A 19741-nucleotide genomic window follows, 5' to 3' on the forward strand; every position below is an offset into this window, starting at 1 on the left:
GCAAAGGTAACATCAACATGAGCTGTGAGCAGGGAAGGAACCAAAGAAGGGAGGAAGGATGAATTAGACGCACCTGGGTCAAACACAGAGCTGCTAGGAAACAAACGAGCAGGTACAGGTACACACACACACAGAGAGAGGGGGACACTTCTTGGGTTTACTACGCCATATTGGCTGCTTCTCTCGCCTTCTGCGTCTCCTTGGAGACGGTCAGTGTTGCAGAGTTGGTCGCCACACACACACACAAACACACACGCATAAGCACTATTAATTATCTCCCCTCGCTTTCAAATCTGTGAATCGTCTCCAAGGAAGCGGCCGAAGTGATGAAGACGAACAAAAAACTACTGTGTGTGTGTGTGCGTGTGTGTGTGCACTGAGGCAGACCTTCACTGCTCTCTACAGAATTAAAAGCAGAGTTCCTCTTTCTCTCTGTCTCTCTCCTTCTAACCTTCCTTTCCTCTCCTGTGGCCTTACTTCCTCCCGCTCCTCTCCCCACTCGTTTCAGCTGTGGTGCCCTTTCCCCAGAGTAACCCCCACCTCCACCCCTCAGCTGTCCATTCTGCTGATATGCAGCAGTCATGAAGGTCAGTGAGCTCTTTGCCTGAAGGACATGCTGTCAGTGGATGCAGCGTGTGCTGCTATGCAGTAAAACATGTAAGAGCTTAGCATGGAAACAGTGCAGCTATAAATACAGCATGCAGCCTTCCCCTGCACCACCCGCAGGTGTAGCAGACTTCACTGAGCATGTCAGAGGGCCTGGAGTCAGCTGAAGGCTCTCTGTGCCCGTCTTTTATTTATAGACCGCCATCAACAGCAAAGCAGCTCGTGACCTCACCTGTCCTGACAGCTGGTTTTGAAACGATTTACTTCAGTTTTCAGTTAATACTTCAGCCAATCACAGACCAGACTGAGACAGCGCTACACAGTATTAGAAAGAGCCACACAGTCCCTGTTACTGCAGCCAGACTCACACAGACCAACACAGACTCACACAGACCAACACAGACCCTCACAGATGTGCTTTCCAACATTCACACTCGGATCATGGTCCAGTATCTCTCAGACCTTCTAATTGGACTCCTCGACCTCCTGAGCTAAAGCCACCCACAAAAAAGTAATGGTAATAAAATCTTTTTATCATAATATGTCCAATGACTTCTCTCACCCCAAACTCTCAAATTCTATGCTCAGTTGCGCCAACAAAAAGCTCGGCCTCCTTTTCTGAGTGCCGTTGGGAGAACTCAGCTGACTGGTGCTCAAATCTGTTCCTGTGTAATCTTTACTTGTGTTCTGCATCCTCACATACGTCTGAGCAGCAGGTGTATACGCCTCCCCTTGGGGGAGGGGCTCCAAGCCATCTTGCATGACCGCGCAGCTTTAAAAGTTTGTGAGTCCATGAGCAGGTGATTACAGTTAATTAAAAGAAGATTGCTCCGCCCACAGACAACCCAAACTGTAAGTGCAGAGTGATGGAGGAGCTGTGTTTACAGTCACTGATGTGGATGATGCAGCAGCTCTACGTGTCCTTCTCATGCTGAGCGGTTGTGGGGTTACAGACTGCCAGTCCACTTAACCCTAACCCACTGTACCTTCATGAATGCTTAATTCTACTTTCCACTGCGGAGCTGAAGCCCGTTGAGCTGCTGGCATATTCTCCTTCAAGAGCTCATCTGCACCAAGCAGCCAGGAACAAGCTTCCACTCAGAGATCAGCAACAACATGAATACATGTATGACGGTCAGCGCTCACTGCGTCCACACTAAAACACTGACTTCAGAAAATTCAGACTGGATTTACACATCAGCCAATCACAGCCTCTGGCTCTGCCTCCAGCTCACACAATCACTGTGCAACGGTGATGCTGTTGTGCAACACAAAAGTGAAAGACCATTTGTCTGGTGCTACTGCTTTACCTTTTTCACCTTTGATCGGGTTTCATAAGATCGCTCTTGCACACACACGCACGTAGGTCAGACAGTGACCTCGCAAGCACGAAAACAACCACCGCTTTTCAGGCACGTCTTTTGTGCATGCCAAGTGCTCCCACACTGAAATAGAACAGAGAGACAATCACACACATGCAAGAGCTCAGCTATAAATAGCCTGTGTGTGTGTGTGTGTGTAACATAGCAGCAGATGTGGCTCTGCAGCGAGCTCCATCCGTCACTGTCAGGAGCGTGTACATGTAGCATCACGTGCACGGTGAAATGCAAAGAGAGGAAAAATAAAAACAGAGCTAAGCATTAACGTACCGCTGCTTTAATGTTGACTCAGCACACACACACACACACACACACATAAGGTACAGGGCTTGGACCTTTGACCTTGTTCCTGCCTAACCCTAACCATGGACCCATCAGCCACTGGTGAAGGTTTAACGCTGTTAACGGGCACATCAGTCAGTGTCCATACTAACACTACAGCTTCCCTCCATCCGTAACTTCCGTTATGAACGAGAATCAGAGTGTGTGAGAGAAGCTGGTTTGTGACCTGTGTGTGTGTGGTGTGTTGCACGGTGCACGTGACGGAGGGTCTCATGCAACAGCAGCAGCAGCAGCAGCAAAGCCATATAAGGTAGAAAAGAAAGAGAGAACCAAAGACAGACTTTCTGTGACCTTTGACCTGGTTTATCTCTAAATTCGGCTCTGCAGAGGTGAACCTGCTTCTATGAGGCTGACCCAACAAGTGTGTGTGTGTGTGTGTGTGTGTGTGTGTGTGTGTGTGCGCGCGCGCGCGCATGGGTGGGTGTGTGTCACTGCAGCTGTACCAAGCACAGAAAGCAGAAAGTGTTAGTGTGTACATGTGTGCTCATCATCAGGCGTAAAGCTGCAGAGCTTTGAACTTCCCAGCTGTCCCATCAAAAGATCTGCTTCCTCTCTGTGTCTGACACACACACACACACACACACACACACACACACACACACACACACACACACACACACACACACACACACACACACACACACAGAGATCTTTTTTTTTTCTGCATCTGTTCCTGTCACATCTCCTCTACCGGTTCTGCTGTTATGAAACAAGTATTTTTAATCCTTCGACAGGTAAACTACAGATTCAATTAAAGTAGGAGAGAATAAATATGAAGCTTTAATGATCCCAGCAGGATGCACAACAGCAGCATACACCGAGACGTTAAAATGATCATTAGATTTTTTCTTTTCACTGCAGAATTAAATTCATATTTAAATATAATACTCTTCTTCAACAACCTTCTAAACCAGGAGCACCAACCACTGCAGTTCCTCGGGTGTCCAGCAGAGGCAGCAGTGAGTCAGTCCCACAGACTACCACGTTAAAATAAACATGTTTACAGCCGGACACAGAGGGTTTTAGCCTGTATAGATAATTTCCCTATTTATAACGGCTGTATGCGTTTCAAGTATTAGGGGCATGGCCTCTTTGACTGACAGGCAGATGGCGATGCAGGCAGCTGTAGCTGCTAGCTGTCATGCCAGGCTTCACCTGACCTAAAGACTGTGTTCGTGTTATCGGATAACTCTCATTCAAATGTGGTCTCTTAAAAAAGAAACATCATGGTGTCCAAAAAGCTCAAATCAAAGCTGCAAAAGGAGACGTCACAAACCAAAGGGTGATGTCATGGTTACTGACATCACTAATGAGCTGCTTGTGCAACAAACAGAGATTGCATTGTTCATATTCGGGAAAATTATTCATGACTCAAACAGACACTGTGGAAAACAGACTGTCAGTGTCTTCAGACACCCGTCACCTGGCCTTCACACACACACACACACACACACACACCTGTCCAGCGTGTGTGTGTTGAAGAAGTGTATTATATTTAAATATGAATTTAAATATGAATTTATTTACTGCAGCACTTTCAGAGCTACCTCTGTGTGTGCGTGTGTGTGTATGTGTTGTTCATAGTGTCAGAGCGACCTTCACGGCACCAGCTCACACTATTACTACACTACCCTGATTCCTCTGTTTTATATACACACACATATAAATCTCACCGTCACCTGCGGAAACGCACACTTTGACCCGGTGGGATGGACTGTGGCTGTGCGGCATGTCACTCTGTGAATTTGCACATTTGTGGGTGTTTGATGTGTGAGTGTGTGTTTGTGTGTCAGTGTGTGAGTGTGTGTAGGATGTTCTTATGCAAGCGTTAGTCATCCCTGCAGTCTCTGTACCAGAGTACGGGAGCAGATCTGCCTCCAGTCAATCATACACAGCAGGAGTACTTACTGCAGTACTGCAGTAGGTACTCCTAGTACTAATGCAGGGATTGATTGACAGCTGGCGAGTTGCTGTGTTACCTCAGAGTTCAGAGAGAACTTCAGGGCCGTGTCGCTAACTTCCCAGAATCTGGAATCATCCGGCAAACCTGCACTTTTCTCTGCAGCTGTTTAAACATCCCACTCCACACTGTGACCCCCTGCAGTCTATCACAGAGTTTTTAACAGAGAAACGACTGAGGTTCCACCTAAGCTACAGCTCAGCGACATCTATGCCACCTGGAGTCATTGCATACCCCCCCCAACAGTGCTTCCTCGACCTCAGTCGGACACATCCAGCACTTCACCGGCTCCAACATGGCTGCCAAAGAGAGCATTACATCACCTCAGAGCTCTGTATGCTGCTGCTGTATGCTCTGCATACTAACGTGCAGGCAGCCATGCAGAAACAGACCCTGGATTTGAAAGGACTTCTGCAGGAGACCTTAAATGAAGGCGAGGGCAGTTTCCAAGAAAGCTAAAATCTGTACGAGTGGAGGTTCTGGTGCGCTGGTGGCTACAATCGAGGAGGCACACCGCCAGCGAGCAGGGCGAGCACAGAAAACTCCAGAAGGCTTTTCTCCGATGGTTTCCGAGGAGTTCACACACTGAATAAAGACCCGGACCACGGCCACTGCTTTTTGATTGCACCAGAACACACACAAACACACAGTATGGGAATAACAACATCCAAACACACACACGCCACAAAGAGAGCAGGAAGGCCGGCTCTGACCGCGGTATAAAACAGCAGAGAGCCAGACTGGGCCAGACCAGTACTCCAGCACCCACTCATCGATCCGTGTTAAACAGAAGTGCTGCAGAGCCTGTGGACTAACCAGGTCAAATGATTAAATATGGGACCCGCTCGGCAGCAGGCCTTCCTACAGCTCTGGTGTCCCAGTAACGAGCAGACAGAGCGTGCAATAAATTTGAGTGCTTTTGAGCGCATATAGTCAAGCTAAAGCCCACATTTGATTGACTAAACATCCATCACACACACACACGTATGTGTCATGGTAAGAGAGTGTGTGTGGAAGTGGTATACAGGAAAGAGAGGAAATAATGAAAGGCAGCTCCACCCAGGAGGCCCCGGCCCGCCCTGCTCCACTTGCGCTCCAGAAGTCCAGGTGGTCAGTGTCAGGACGAGCGTTCACTGTGAAGTTGCGTGATGCTTCGTTTCGTTTCTGCTAAACTTCAAATTATTAGTTAGTCAATCAGATCACGTTTATTCACGTGCACCAGCCAATCACCACCGAGAGTCCGATGGGCTGACCCGCCCCATTCGGCATCAGGACGAATGATCACCATCACCCCACACACACACACACACACACACACACACACACACACACACACACACACACTCAGCTTTATGTCCAACTCCCACGGTCACCATGGTGATATATGTATGATTTCATTCAAAACAAGAGGATGAGATTTAGCCCAGTGTGACTGATTTATGTGTTTTTAGATCAGGAGGCTAACGGCGTTCTCACAGGAGTAATAATGTGCATGTTTCAGTTTCTGGCGGCACAAATCCAAAAATAAAATAAGCCTCCAAACTTTGATCACCACTTGATCATAGCCTGGCTCAGGTAAACCCAGCTGAGTAAACTCAGGACACGAAGACACGCACAGCTACTCGCTCACGCGTGTTTCGACACATATTCGGACAAACAGGAATGTGGCCCATTACTCCATTGCTTCATACCAATAACCAGGCTTGTGCCAATAGCACGCCCGCCTGATTGTGCAAGACTCACAAAGGTTTCAGGTACAGACAGCGTTGGCGTGGTGCTGGTTTGTATGTGCCAACTGTAACACTGTAGCAGTAATGATGTCACCACAAACTCTCAATATAAACATGTAACAAAATCACTTACACGTGTTACCGATACTTTATTGATTTTAATCACGATCAGCGACAGCTGTTACTGAGTCAGCTGCTCCTCACTCCTCACTGCAGTGTGTGTGTGTGTAACATAGCACTGGAGCACTGAGCTCTGCGGTCACGCAAGCCTGAGCAGCGTTCAGGAAGTGGGTCAGTGAGAGAGGCAGGGAGGGAGGAGTGGTGAGGAGGTTAGTTAGGAAAGGAGGGAGCATGTTGGGGTACAAATGTGAGCAGAACATGAAGTACGAAGGAGAAGAGACTGGAACGTTTCCCTGTGGAAAACAATCCTGTTTTACTGGGAGCATGTGCTCACACGTTACACACGCATGCTAACGTTGTGTGTGTGTGTGTGTGTGTGTGTGTGTGTGTGTGTGTGTGTGTGTGTGTGTGTGTGTGTCTTTGCATCCCAAAGAACACTGAAGGCCTCACCCTACTCTCTCTCTCCTTGCCGCATGCAGGTAAGAGCCTGCTCACTTACAACCCACACACACACACACACACACACACACACACACACACGCGCGCACACGCGCACACACACACACACACACACCTAAAGTTTCCATCACTGTCCTGAGCCCTTCAGTGAAAGCAGTGGGTGTTTATGACCTATTATGTTACATCACACTATGGTGAGACTGCGTCACAGTTGCATCACATCTGGACTGCCAGAGCGCCGCGTTTCTAGTTCGTGATGAGTTCCTGCATCGGGCGGCTAGCCGGCATCTGTGAGGTCGTACTCACAGGAAGTCGAGCTGACGGCTCTGAATGAGGCCGATATCTGTCCTGTGAGGTGACAGCAAGGACACGCATCTGTCGCACCAAACCTATTTATAACACACACACACACGTACACACACACTCCTCTCTATTACTCTACTTTAAAACCTAGTCCTTTTATAGTTATTTTTAATTGTTGTTTCCTTCTTGGATAAAAGGCACCAAAGTGCGTGTGTGTGTACTGAACCATATCTGTGTGCTGACTGTGATGGCTTGAGTTCCTCAGTAACTGAGCTGATAAACAGTGTGCATGTTCACATCAGCCTGAGCACGCCTTCCCCTGGCACATGGTTACTACGGCTATATGCCATGCAAGCGTGTGTGTGTGTTTGTGTGTGAGCTCTCTCTCCGTGCTCGTTTACACCATGGCATGGAAATTTCCTTTAACCTTTTCTCTCGTTTACACCAGTGCCCTTGAGAGTTGTCACACACACACACACACAGCCTACGTGGCGATAGAGGGCCCAGCCGTCCTTCTGTTGATACTATAAACTGTGTGTGCTTAGCTCATAAAACCATCAAATCTGCTTATCAGTCAGATGATTATTACTACAAATACTACTACTAGTCACAGTACTATCAGCCTCCTGCTTACAATTACTACAAGCACACAAGTACTCGGCCTCCTGCTGCTGTGTGTCTGACCAAAACAACACAAACCAGTGCTTCACACTTTACAACAGCTACATCAAACAAGTACTTATATTACAATCACGGCTCAAGAGTTGGGAGTTCACCTTGTAATCGGAAGGTTGCCGGTTCGAGCCCCGGCTTGGACAGTGTCGGTCGTTGTGTCTTTTGGCAAGACACTTCACCCGTTGCCTACTGGTGCTGGTCAGAGGGCCCGGTGGTGCCAGTGTCCGGCAGCCTCGCCTCTGTCAGTGCGCCCCAGGGTGGCTGTGGCTACAATGTAGCTTGCCATCACCAGTGTGTGAATGGGTGGATGACTGGATGTGTAAAGCACTTTGGGGTCCTTAGTGACTAGTAAAGCGCTATACAAATACAGGCCATTCACCATTTACTACTACTAGAAAGCAGCTTCTAAAGCTTCTACTACTCAGTGGAGTACTCTTGCTCTTGCTGTTTACTATACTATTGCCAGTACTTGTTTCAGTTGCCACAACTTGTATCAGTTGTACTTCGTGTGCTGCAGTATAGTATTATATTTATACTATGCCGCTGCAGAACTACTGCAGTATTTTGTAGGTACTTGTTAGCAGCAGTGAGGTGACTTTTATCCCATGAGAAGGTTCAGTAAGGTGGAGCAGCTGCTGGGTGGTGCCGGTGCTACAGCGTGGTTCAGTGAGGAGTGAGCGAGCACTGGATGCAGACACGTGTGATTGAACGGAGCTGAACGCTGCCGTGCGCCCTGAATGTCCTCTGCTACAAGGAGAGCGTATGACAGGCTGCCTCGCACAGGTATGAATACAGGTGTGTACAGGTGAGATTGTGGCATGCCCTGTGGTACGCCTCGGCACAGAATACTTGAAACTTCCCATCATACGCAGCTGCCGCCGGCTGGGAAAAGATGTGCCGAGGCTAGTCCAGAAGTGCCGAAAGTTATTACTGCGAGCACTACGACACGAGTGACGGCGAGGAGGTGCAGCTTTAACTCGGTCCAGACGCTCAGAATTAAAGAAGCGCTGATCATGCTTCCGATGACACGTTGGCTCAGGTATGAATACAGTGTTTGAAGCCCGGGGTTTCAGAGAGACGTACTTTTTATCACACAAAGCGGCTCGCCCTCTACTCTTCTTCTCTGATGCTCGCAAGGCCTTCTCGTCCTATAATCGGATGCACATGTGTGTGAAAGTACAAGCGCGGTGATGCTTGAACTAAGGAGAAGACCTGTTGTTGTAATCTCAGCCAGTAATCCTGCTGGATTACAGGACGGCGCGACACTCGGGTACCAGGGTGCAGCTGATGTTTGTGTCCTCCCATCGCAGACATTTTTACAGCTCCATACCTCCGAGTCGACGCCAGCCCAGCCAAAACATTGGCAGCGTGACAACGAGAGAGAGAGAGAGGCGCCCAGGCCTCGCCGATCAGCAGCAGACACATTTCACAGACAGAGCCTCACCCACCACAAGTCTGAGCTCAAACCCAAACCCAAGCATCGTCAAAGCCTCTGCAGTGCTCACGCTGCATGAAGGTCCACTCGGCCCGGCAGCAGAATCTGTTTCCTAAATGTGTCACATGCTTCCTCCTGTACAGACGGCAGGCTTCACACTGTTCTCGTCACCTAACTGCCTTCATTTTAAAAACAGACAGGCCTCGGCCGTGATAAATCAGGTAAGAGACACAGAGAAGTTGAAGGAAGTAGGGCAGGCGGTGAACTCTGCGACCTCCGGTCCTCCATGTTTCCCTCCGCAGCCCTGAGCTGGAGGCTGGATTCTCTCTGCTTCACCTTCCTATCAGCCTGCTACACAAAGCCACAGCAGGAGCAGGTGCACAAAGAAAACCAGCCTCACACTCATGTTGACACTATCAATCCCGACACAGAGTCCGTGGGAAGAATACAAATCACCTGTACAGGTTAGATAAGGACGTTCATGTGGAAGCATCCACGCTCAGGAAAATTTAGGATAAAACCTCTGATTTTACGAGGAAAGACATACGCACGCCTTACTTTACCACAGGAAACGTCCTGTTCCTGGCATTAAGTAAGGACCACAACACCACAATCAGATCCTCATCAGGCTGATTGTGGACCGCACAGCGCACGGCTCACAGAACCAACGAACAGCTGCGGAGCATCTTCTTCCTCTCTGCACGCCGCAGGACCCCCGCCGCCACCACAAGCACACAACTTCACAGCCAAAGACCTGCAAACCTGCCCCGCTCAAACCTCATAATGACACCAGGGTCCTGTGTGCCCATAATTCAGCTCGCCTCATTCACGGTTACACTCAGCATCAGCATCAGCTGACTCTGAAGTGACAGAGTGAAGCCAAAACTGGTTCAAACTAGAAGTCAGAACAAAGCTCCAGTCCCAAAGGACATCCCTGCTTGACCTGCTGCAGTCCCGTGGTTACTGTTTTGATGGCTTGTGATGATTTAAATGGAGTGATGTGAGCTGAAGCTCTGAAGGAGCCAGAAAAACAGAAAAGCTGAGAAAAGTGTGAGCTATGGCACAGCCTGTAAGGCAGATCATCTGCATTAAAGCAACAACCTGGAACCTGGCCCCAATGAACAGATTTACACGCTGAACATGTGCATGTGAGAGAGGATTGCTGACACATTTATTCCACTACGAGATCCTCCGGAGAGCTCAAAGTGACCAAAGCAACCCACAGCACGACCAACGGCTCTCAGCCACAGCTTCAGGAGGAAAACGATGCGCACGAAGACAGCGGACTCAAGTGGTTAAAGAAGAAGCTCTGAGCAGCTGTGAGGTCAGTAAGCCTCTGCTAGCCCCGTTTATGGAAACTGGGCTAAAGGTGACGCTGCCTCAGCTACTCCAGAGCAGAAACACAAAACGGCACATTATGAGGAGGTACGCTCGCCCGGCCTGAATCTGGAGGTCAGTGCTGATTATCTGCAGGAATATGTGACACCACTGAATGACCGTGAGGATCAGAGCACCTGAACACTCAGGTGAGGCTTACGCAGCATTAAAATCACCAAAATCTCATCTGTGATGCTGAATCCTTCATTACAGAGAGACCGCTCACCTGCAGAGCGCGCGCACACACACATGCACACACACACAGTCGTTGAAGGTGGCCAGGCTCTGAGGCGGATTCCTGATGAACCTCGGAGGGATTTGAGAGGAAGAAACCAAATTCCCAACACACACACACAACAGGAAACACGATCCACACCACCATCAGCAGGTCTGCTCTCATTGGCTCGGAACCTGCCCACTTACCGCTCATTTCCTGTGCCCTGAACTCGGTCTGGCAGGTGTTCCAATAGCCACACCGAGTTACTGCAGTGTATATTAGCAGCATGGTAAACACACACATCGCTTCTGGACACACGTTGCATCTAAAACTGCCGCTGTGTGTGTGTGTGTGTGTGTGTGTGTGTGTGTGTGTGTGTGTGTGTGTGTGTGTGTCTGTCTGTGTGTGTCTGTGCGTGTGTGTGTGTGTGTGTGTGTGTGTGTGACAGGTGAGTCACTGCAGGGCTGCAAGCTGAACACACTGCACTGCAGCACTGCACATCACGACTCCCACAGACAGATAAAAGAAGGAGAATGGCCAGGAGAAATGGAGAAAACCTTCAGAGATGTAGATCCTGTCTGCTTCTGGATGTGATGCCTGCATCCATCGCTGCCCTGGAACTTCAAAGCTCACCTCTGTCAGAGTCCACCTGCAGACTGATGTGGTTTATGTCAGGTAGGCCGAGCATCACAGGAGGAACACACCTGCTCTGGTTCTCATGATCTCCACCCTTCATCACTGCTCCTGTCAGCTATTTGTGCACTGACGCCACACACGAACTCAGAGGCATGGTGGCAATGGGCTAAATCTCCATGAAATGAACACGATAAACAGCACAGAGCGATTTTCAGCTTCATCACAGCTCTCATGTGGCTTTGGGCCCAGAGGAGGCCCAGAGTGCTTCACAGAGTGTGTGTGGGGCCTTTTTAAACTCAGCTGTGAGCAGCCTCTGATCCTTTTCATGATGTTAACCACACAATTGAAAGCCTTCACACCAAGAATGGTCCAAACTTCAGCTGAGAGACTGTCTGAGCTGCTTCCTGCACAGCACCAGGTCAGCCACGAGTGTGCTGCTGGTTGGAGTGGATACCTGAGAGGACGTCCTGACGCTCCGCGTCCTCGAGCTTCAAATATCTGGAGTCTGAGTGGAGCGTCTCACCCAGCGCAAACACAGCGGTGAGGCTGGTGGGGCACGTCTGCTCCAACCCTAAACTGAGCGCGTTCAGACTTTTCTGCATGCTTCAGGATTTATTTCAGGAGCACAGAACGGTTTTTACGACGCCCACAAACAGGTGCAGCCACTTCAGTGCCCCGTGACCTCAAGACACATGCAGTGAAGACGGGAACGTCTGCCTATGTGTCCCCCCGTTTCCTGACATCAGTCGACACACATGACTCTCTGTGGCTGCAAGGTCACAGTCGCCAAGCCGAGCTAATCGTTGACCAGCTACAGTGAAACAAGGTGAGTGTCCTCGAGCCAGCCCTGCCCAGAGTCCAGCTGCAGCCAGCTGCTCATTTTACACACCTGATCCAGCCGGCAGCCTGATGGCGCTCAGCACCGACTTACCCGCAGCCCCTGCAATTGGGGTTGGCTGGCTGGCCCGGGCGTCCACAGTTCATTTAAGCTCTGAACAAGCTGCTTGTTGCGCTCTCCCAGCACACATCAGCTGACTCCGTTTGATCTAAAATCACATTTTGCAGTGAACGTTTTTCCAGCTGAGAGCGACCTGTCTGCACGCCGCTCGCTGGGAGGAAACACTGAAGGACGGCATCAGCCTGACCTTTCAAACACTGAGCCGTCTGCTGCTTTGCTCATCAAGAACTCAAAGCAAACTGGGGAAATGCTGTGGAGCAGTCAAAGTTAGTGAAACAGCACACACAGAGGCTGCAGCAGGCAGGGAGCAGGTCTAAGACAGGCGACAGGAAAAGGAAATGACAAGCTTGAGTATGAAAAGAGAAGAAGAGAAGCACGAGGAGGTGGAGGAGGGGAGGAGGCGGTGCTGGCACTCGCCTACGTCACGGTGACGCCCCCTCCCCCCCTCCCTTCCTCCACTACAGCTCACATGACTGCAGCGGGCCTGTTCTGTAACTCCGGTCACGAGGAGAGAGTAGTATTACAATGAGCAGCCGGCAGGGGCGAGAGCCATCCACACACAGTGAGAGAGAGAGCAGCCTGCTCCAATAACCTCAGTGAATATTAACATGTTCATGCACCTCAGCGCACCGGCACCTTATCACTCTGTACAGGACCCACGTAGGGATAGCAACAACCACCCGATTGGTTCGTCTGCTCTTTATCTCCAAGGACTCTGCAGCCCAGCCTCGCAGGACACACGTCCACATCGCTGTCCCCGCCGCTCCACGCCAAGCTTCGACTCCATTTTGTTTCAGAGCAAACTTGTTCATGTTCTGATCGCACGTTTCACTCTCAGTTCAGCCGCACACGCTCAGAAGCACCAGAGACGTGTGGCTGCTCACAACAACACGGCTCAAGACTGCAGAGTGTGTGTACCAGCTGGAGACACACACACGTAAACATGTCATACACACAGCATGGACACTCACACACCAGTACACACACTGCCACTTGTTTTGCACATATTCAACTCTGTATATTTTATATATTTTATTATTATTATTATTATTTTATTTTTTTCCTATTTAATTTGTAAAAATGTGTATACACACACACACACACACACACACACACACAGGAAAATATTTAGTATACACATCCAGAAATGCATACATATATTGTACATATATTTATTAGTTTCAGGTTGGCCATTCTTGTATTTTGCTCGTTTGTGTTGTTGTGTTTGCACATCTCTGTTGCTTGTGGGGCTCGCACACAAGAATTTCACTCGCATGTGCTGTGCCAGTGTGCCTGCACATGTGATGTGACAATAAAAGTGATTTGATTTGATTTGATTTGATGTGTGGGATTATATTTACTATGATGTGTGTGAGGGTTGCCCCAGGCTGTGTGTTTGTAACGTACTATACTGTGTGTGTGTGTGTAACAGTGTGTGTGTGTGTAAAAGTACATGTAAGTGTATAAATAGTCCACAGTCTCCCCTGTATACACACACACACTCACAGTAACCTGCTTAAGCTGCCAATCAGCTGTGACAAATCCCCCCACCGCCCCAGCCTCAGCCTGATCATCTCCACTCACACACGCGCACGTGCACACGCACAAGGACAGACGGAATAGTTTGCGCGTGTGCCCCGCACGCAGCAGATGGAGATCAGAGCCGATAAGTTCCGGTGTCGCGTGAGAATTTTTCATTTCAGGGGCGTGCACGAGCAGAGTTCCCTCCGCGCACAGCACGAGGCTGCTCGGATACACGCGGGTCCACTCCACGCATCACCATCATCATCCTCACCCCGATTCACCGGTGACCTCTCCCCCTCACACACACACACACCGGTTTAACGGGGAAAAAAACACCACGTGACCCAAACAAACGTTTTGTAACGCGCGGTTACGCAAAGCCTTACAAAACGCTCTGAGTTCACCTGAGCGGAGCCGCGCGCCCTTCCTCGCTCACAGCACCAGCACCGGATTCGGCACCGGGACCGGCAGACCGGAGCGGGACGCACACAGACAGGTCCCCAAACACGGACACTATCTTGCACACACACACCAGTTTTAATCCCGAATATGACGAACAGTTCACGCGTGAGGACACAACACGTGTCCCGGTCTGCGTGCCGACAAGAAAACTTCCTCCAACACTGCGTCAAAGTCACACACACACACACCCGGACCCACGCGCATGCAGACTGGGTCGGGATGCCGCCGCTGGCTCCCTTCACGCGCCCCGGTCCGCAGAGCTGCATGTGCACGGACGGTCTCTCACCTGGCTGCGCGAGCTCTCTGTCAGGTAACTGAAGACGAAGGACGACAGCTCCTCATCCAGCAGCGCCGCGCAGTCCGCCATCTTCCACTGAATGAGGAGCCGCGGAGCCGGGCGGAGAGTATAGCGGGAGGAGGAGCAGCGGCGCGGGAGCGCGCCTGCAGGGGGCGCCTCTGCTCACCCGCACACCACACGTGCGCGGATCGCGAGCGTCAGGATCGGCGTACCTGAGCGCCCACACAGGGACAAACATGAGGCCCGGGACCCAGAGGCGGCCCCCGGGGGGCTTAATTTGTGTGGCGTCATTTGCCCGGACCCCGCTGCTCTCTCTCTCTCCCTCACACACACAAACACACACACAGTAACACTCTCTCTCTCCCTCTCTCTCACACACACCCATACACACACAGTAACACTCTCTCTCTCTCACACACACACACACACACAGTAACACACTCTCTCTCTCTTCTCTCTCTCTCTCTCCTTTTCCCTCACACACACATACACACTCTCTCTCTCACACATACGGTAACACACCTGCTCCTCACTCTAGACTCTTCATAACTTTGTTTTGAAAAGCACAGGTGTGGACAGCATCCTGTGGCGGTTGCCAGGCAACTGTAAAGCCAACTTCTGTCAGTCACTGAGTCAGCCTGCTGCCATTGGCCGAAGGCATTCAGGTGAGGGCCTCGGCGCTGTGCCCTGGTGCCAGTGATGCTGCAGGCTGGTGTTACCGACACTTTTAATAATTCCAGCTTCTGAGCCGCGGCGTCACTTTTACAGGATGAATTACCATCAATTTACAAATCCTGAAAACATCTGAATGAGCAGCAATAACAAAACAGCTTTTAGCATTCCTGAATGTAGACGTGCCTGTTGGGTCAGCTTAGCGGACAGAAACAACATATCGATCCAATACCAATAACTGTATCAGTACTATCGATATTTGGATCAATCCCACCTCCATCTTTGGGTGGAGAAGAGGGGCAGGTTTGCAGGTGCTGTGAAATACTGAAACTTCATGTTTTGTCTGATAAACTGATCAGCAGGGCCGATATCAGCCTGCAGTATTTACTTTAGTCTTTCTTTGTTGTAATTGAGATTATGTTGATTAATTATTCTTAAATGAGTAAATCAGCCAGGTGGGCTCAGCATCGGTCAGTCAGGCCGGGCAGGTGAGCCTGCTTTGCTCCCAGCTCACTGGATACAGCCAGACTTCATGATTCCTGGGAACACGGCGGGTTTGAGCCCGCGCTGGAATGGTAGCGCTGGGCAGGATGACTGCTGTGTTTGCTTCGGATTACTCCTCACCCCCCACCCGACCCTGTGGCTTGTCACGTGTTCCATAATGTTGTGCTGTGGACATTTATGTGCTTTTTTGTGCAGAGGAGTTTTTTTGTTTCCTGTTCTCATGCTGTCCTCCTAGGAGCCAAGCATGAGTAGAGGTCTCTTTTTTTCCTCTTGTACTTTCCAATTGTAGTGTATATTTCAGTGTTTGTTTTCTGTAACGCTACCGATCTCCGACCTGTATCCCCATGTGATGTCGGTGTTGTGCGTGTAAGGTCGGGGGGGAGGTCGGGTCCAATTTCACTGCAGGGCAACCTGCATGTGGCGAATAAAGCCTCGATTGATTGATTGATTGATTGATTGATTGATTGATTGATTGATTGATTTCTCTGTGTGAGATCGAAGCAGCAGATTAAGTGTGAGCTGTACACAGAGCCGGCTGTGTCTGACCTGAGTCATCCCACAGGGTCAGCTCCACGTCAGCACATACTCACTTTACCCCAAGTTATACCAGAAAGATGCTTTAACGTCCCCAACATATACACTCACTGGCTACTTTATTAGGTATACCTGTTCATCTGATTATTACACAAATACCTACTCAGCCAATCACACGGCAAGACGAGCAGCTGAAGTTCAGACTGAGCATCAGAATGATGAAGAAAGAATGTGGCATGGTTGTTGGTCTGAGTATTTCACACACTGATCTCCAACCATCTCTGAGCTCAGAGGAAATAATCAGCCAGCAGCAGCTCTGTGGGAGGAAATGACTCGCTAAGGTCAGAGGAAGATGGACAGACTGCTTAGATAGGAAGGCAGCAATAACTCCAATAACCACTCGCTACAACCAAAGTCTGCAGAAGACCATCTCTGAACCTTGAAGCAGATGGGCTCCAGCAGCAGACGACCACACCAGTGTCACTGCTGTCAGTAAGAACAGGACAATGAGGCTACGGCTAACACAGACTCTCAAACCTGGACAACAGAAGCTGGAGAAACATTTCCTGGTCTGACAGTTTAAAGCATGGATCCATCCTGCCTGTGTCCATGTTCAGGCTGCTACTGGTGGGATTTTCAGTAAAAAAAAGCAGGTCCAAACTGGTATTAGCAGGTGTACACAATAAAGTGTCTGGTGAGTGTATCTCGTGCTCCGGTGCAAAGTTTCTAATGATGAGTCAGTATATAAACAGTAACCCTGTGAGGCTGCTTCAAACACTCGTTTATCACAGCGTTTCTCCTCTGGGATCTGTGTGATGTCACAAATTGAGGATCTCACTAACGCAGCACCAGGTGTGAACAGAAACAGCTCGTTTCAGACCGAGGACTGACGGGGGAGGATACAGAAGGCTTATTCTGAATTGTGAATCATGCAAAGCTGCCCTGATAGAGCCCAGGAACAAAGAGTGGAGATGGAAATGAGCAGAATAAATCAACTTTAATGTGACTGCGTGTTTCATGTACTGTAACATTATCAGATTATTGTGAAAATGCATTCCAGGATACGTTGCCCATAATATTACATAACGATCCATTATTGCTGTATGATGCAATCCAAAGCTTCATTGACATGCAGACTGCAGAATGTGCTGTGACTGCTGTGAGTCTGTGTAATGGCAGCTGTTCCAGATAGAAAGCAGCGGGAAAATGGAGACGCACACAGTGATTGTAATGTGATTACTGCAGAGCCAAGTTTTTGCTCTCATTTTGCTGTCGGTCACAGAAACGTGCTCCTCGATCCAAGTCTTATTTTGTAGTTGTGACTGATGATGTTTGGGACAGCAGCACGTCTGTGGGAAGCATCCGCGCCACCTGTTTGAGGGTCTGAATGTTCATGTTTCTCAACAGTTCTGGTCTTTTCTGTGCTTTAATGCATGAACGCGGGGCCGAGTTATGCATTATGTCAGTGAGGAGTGCACAAGCACGAGGCAGAGACCGAGTGTTAGAAGTATGCAAAGTATGCATACAGCGAGTGTCATAAAAGAGAGGAAGTGACTGCAACAAAAAGGGAAACATGTCTGAATAATTCTGCATATCTTATTTATGTGTGTGTCACATGAGCCACTTCAGCCAATACCAGTGAAGATGGATTAAACAGACTGATCCATCCAGGCCTGCAGGTTTCTTTGGTTCTGTGTTTCCAGCAGGTCACTGGTTTAAACACCCCACCATCAGAAACATCAAACTACGGAAAAGAACCCGTCAATTCCCAGTAGAGGGAGATGGTGCTAGGTAGGGCACGCTCTAAGCAAACCGCCAACCAACATCACCAGGTAGGCTCTCAGGTGGAAGGCAAGTGAAAGAGAGGCCACCCAAGAAACACCCGGCAACAAGACCTCGAAGCAGAAGCAAAAACGATGGGCTACACCTGGGCCCAACTGAAAAGAATGGCCCACACCCCGTGAGGGGGGACGGGTAGTAGTACTGGTTTAAACATCTGTCTGATCCACTGAAGAAGAGGCCAATGCCTAAAAAGAATCGTGAGTGATGCTCAGACAATGTTTAAGGAACGTTTCCAAAGTCTGTAGCAGCACCTGAAGCTCCGATTTCATATCCTGCATTTGGTTCTGGTCCAGTCTCCACAGCTTTACAAACACTTGCAGGCTTTACCTGAGTAAAACACCCACAGTTCATAGCGCCGGGTCATGTTTGATGGAGCTGCTCTCTGTGAGGCTACGCCAGCATTTCATTTTCAAAGGTAATGATTACTGAGCAGGCACAGAGCATCTGTTACCAAGGTAATAGACACACCTAACCTGCTCTGGTGCAGACCAATCAGATCTCTGGACGGTAGCGCCACATTTCCTGGAGGATGGGTTGGGGCTGCTCAGAGGGTCACAGGATTGGATTTTGTGTGAGGAGCATCATTAAAAATAGCAAATTTTATAGAAACGTATTTCTGCTCTATTTTTCTGTGATCCTCACTCAGCCCTGAGCCCAAACTCAGACACAACTTTAAAGCCTCCCCAGGCTGCAGGACAGAGTCAGCTCCTGTGCTCTGATGCTGATCACTGTTAAGCTCTGTCTCTGAGTGGGGCACAGCTCAGCTCTCATCTGTTTAACCTCCTCAGATTTTTCTTTCTTCCTCTGTCCATCAGCCGCTCTGCTGCCAGAAGACCTGTGCAGGTTTCTGATTGGCAGACTGAGGGAGGTGACGACCACCTGATGATACTGTTAGGATAAGTGACGCCTGACTAACACAACCCCAGGTGACGAACAGTTTCTGTCCCTGCGTCCTGAACGGCCGGCCTGTTTCCTCCTGCAGGAGTAAAACTATTTTAGTTATTGCACCCGCTGTGCCAACTGGTAAAAATAGTGTTTGCCATAATTTACAGAGCTGCCATGTCTGCACACTGTTTCTGTCGGTGGTGTCCTCAGAAGAATCAGCCAGCGTGACTGAGATACCAACAAACTTTCCAAGCTGCATTCCATTGCTGTCCTCTTCTTATGTTAGTGAATTTTATAATCATATTTCAGGCCTTCAGCCAGCTCAGTGAACAGACCGAGATACATCATAACAGAACAAGAGTGTATGCTCCAAACTACACCATTTTTAAAAGTGCTGATTCTCTAGGGAAATATGTCGCAACCATAAACAGCCCGCAGCTCCTTTCGGATTTTGTTATCCTTGAGTACAAGCAGTGAAGACTGAATAAGACAAAAGGAGCCAGAGAAACAAGGAAGAGCTGTTGAGGGTTAGAAAACAGAAGCCTGTGGAGCCAGGCAACGACTCGGGACGGCAGAGGGGCTGTAAGGGCCCGAATGGGCCCCAGTGAGCTGCACAGGCACTAAGCACAATCCTGTAAGCAGAGACGTGTGCGTGTGCGTGTGTGTGTGTGTGCGTTCACATTTGAGTATTCCTCATGGAGCGCTCACTGATCCAAAGAAAGGCTGATCTGTAAGGTCAAACTGTCACCAGCGGGTCTGTGCTGTGGCAGGTGACCTCAGGGACAAGTACAGCATGTCACCCGGTGACAGCCTCGGCTATCAG

The 19741-nt window shown here is 49.5% G+C and overlaps 1 protein-coding gene across 1 annotated transcript in view; it reads right to left on the bottom strand.

The window, feature by feature from the left end:
* Positions 1–14678, bottom strand: part of ppargc1b (peroxisome proliferator-activated receptor gamma, coactivator 1 beta) — a 58051-nt gene extending 43373 nt beyond the window's left edge. Inside the window, exon 1 of the mRNA XM_085418243.1 lies at positions 14470–14678. Coding sequence (XP_085274369.1) covers positions 14470–14550 — 81 coding nt within the window. The 5' untranslated portion in view covers positions 14551–14678. The remainder of the gene's footprint in view (positions 1–14469) is intronic.
* Between the last annotated feature and the right edge of the window lie 5063 nt (positions 14679–19741).

Source organism: Rhamphochromis longiceps, linkage group LG2 (genome assembly GCF_057381845.1).
Source record: "Rhamphochromis longiceps isolate RC_006_pf linkage group LG2, R_longiceps_female_GT1.1, whole genome shotgun sequence".
Taxonomy (NCBI): Eukaryota; Metazoa; Chordata; class Actinopteri; order Cichliformes; family Cichlidae; genus Rhamphochromis; species Rhamphochromis longiceps.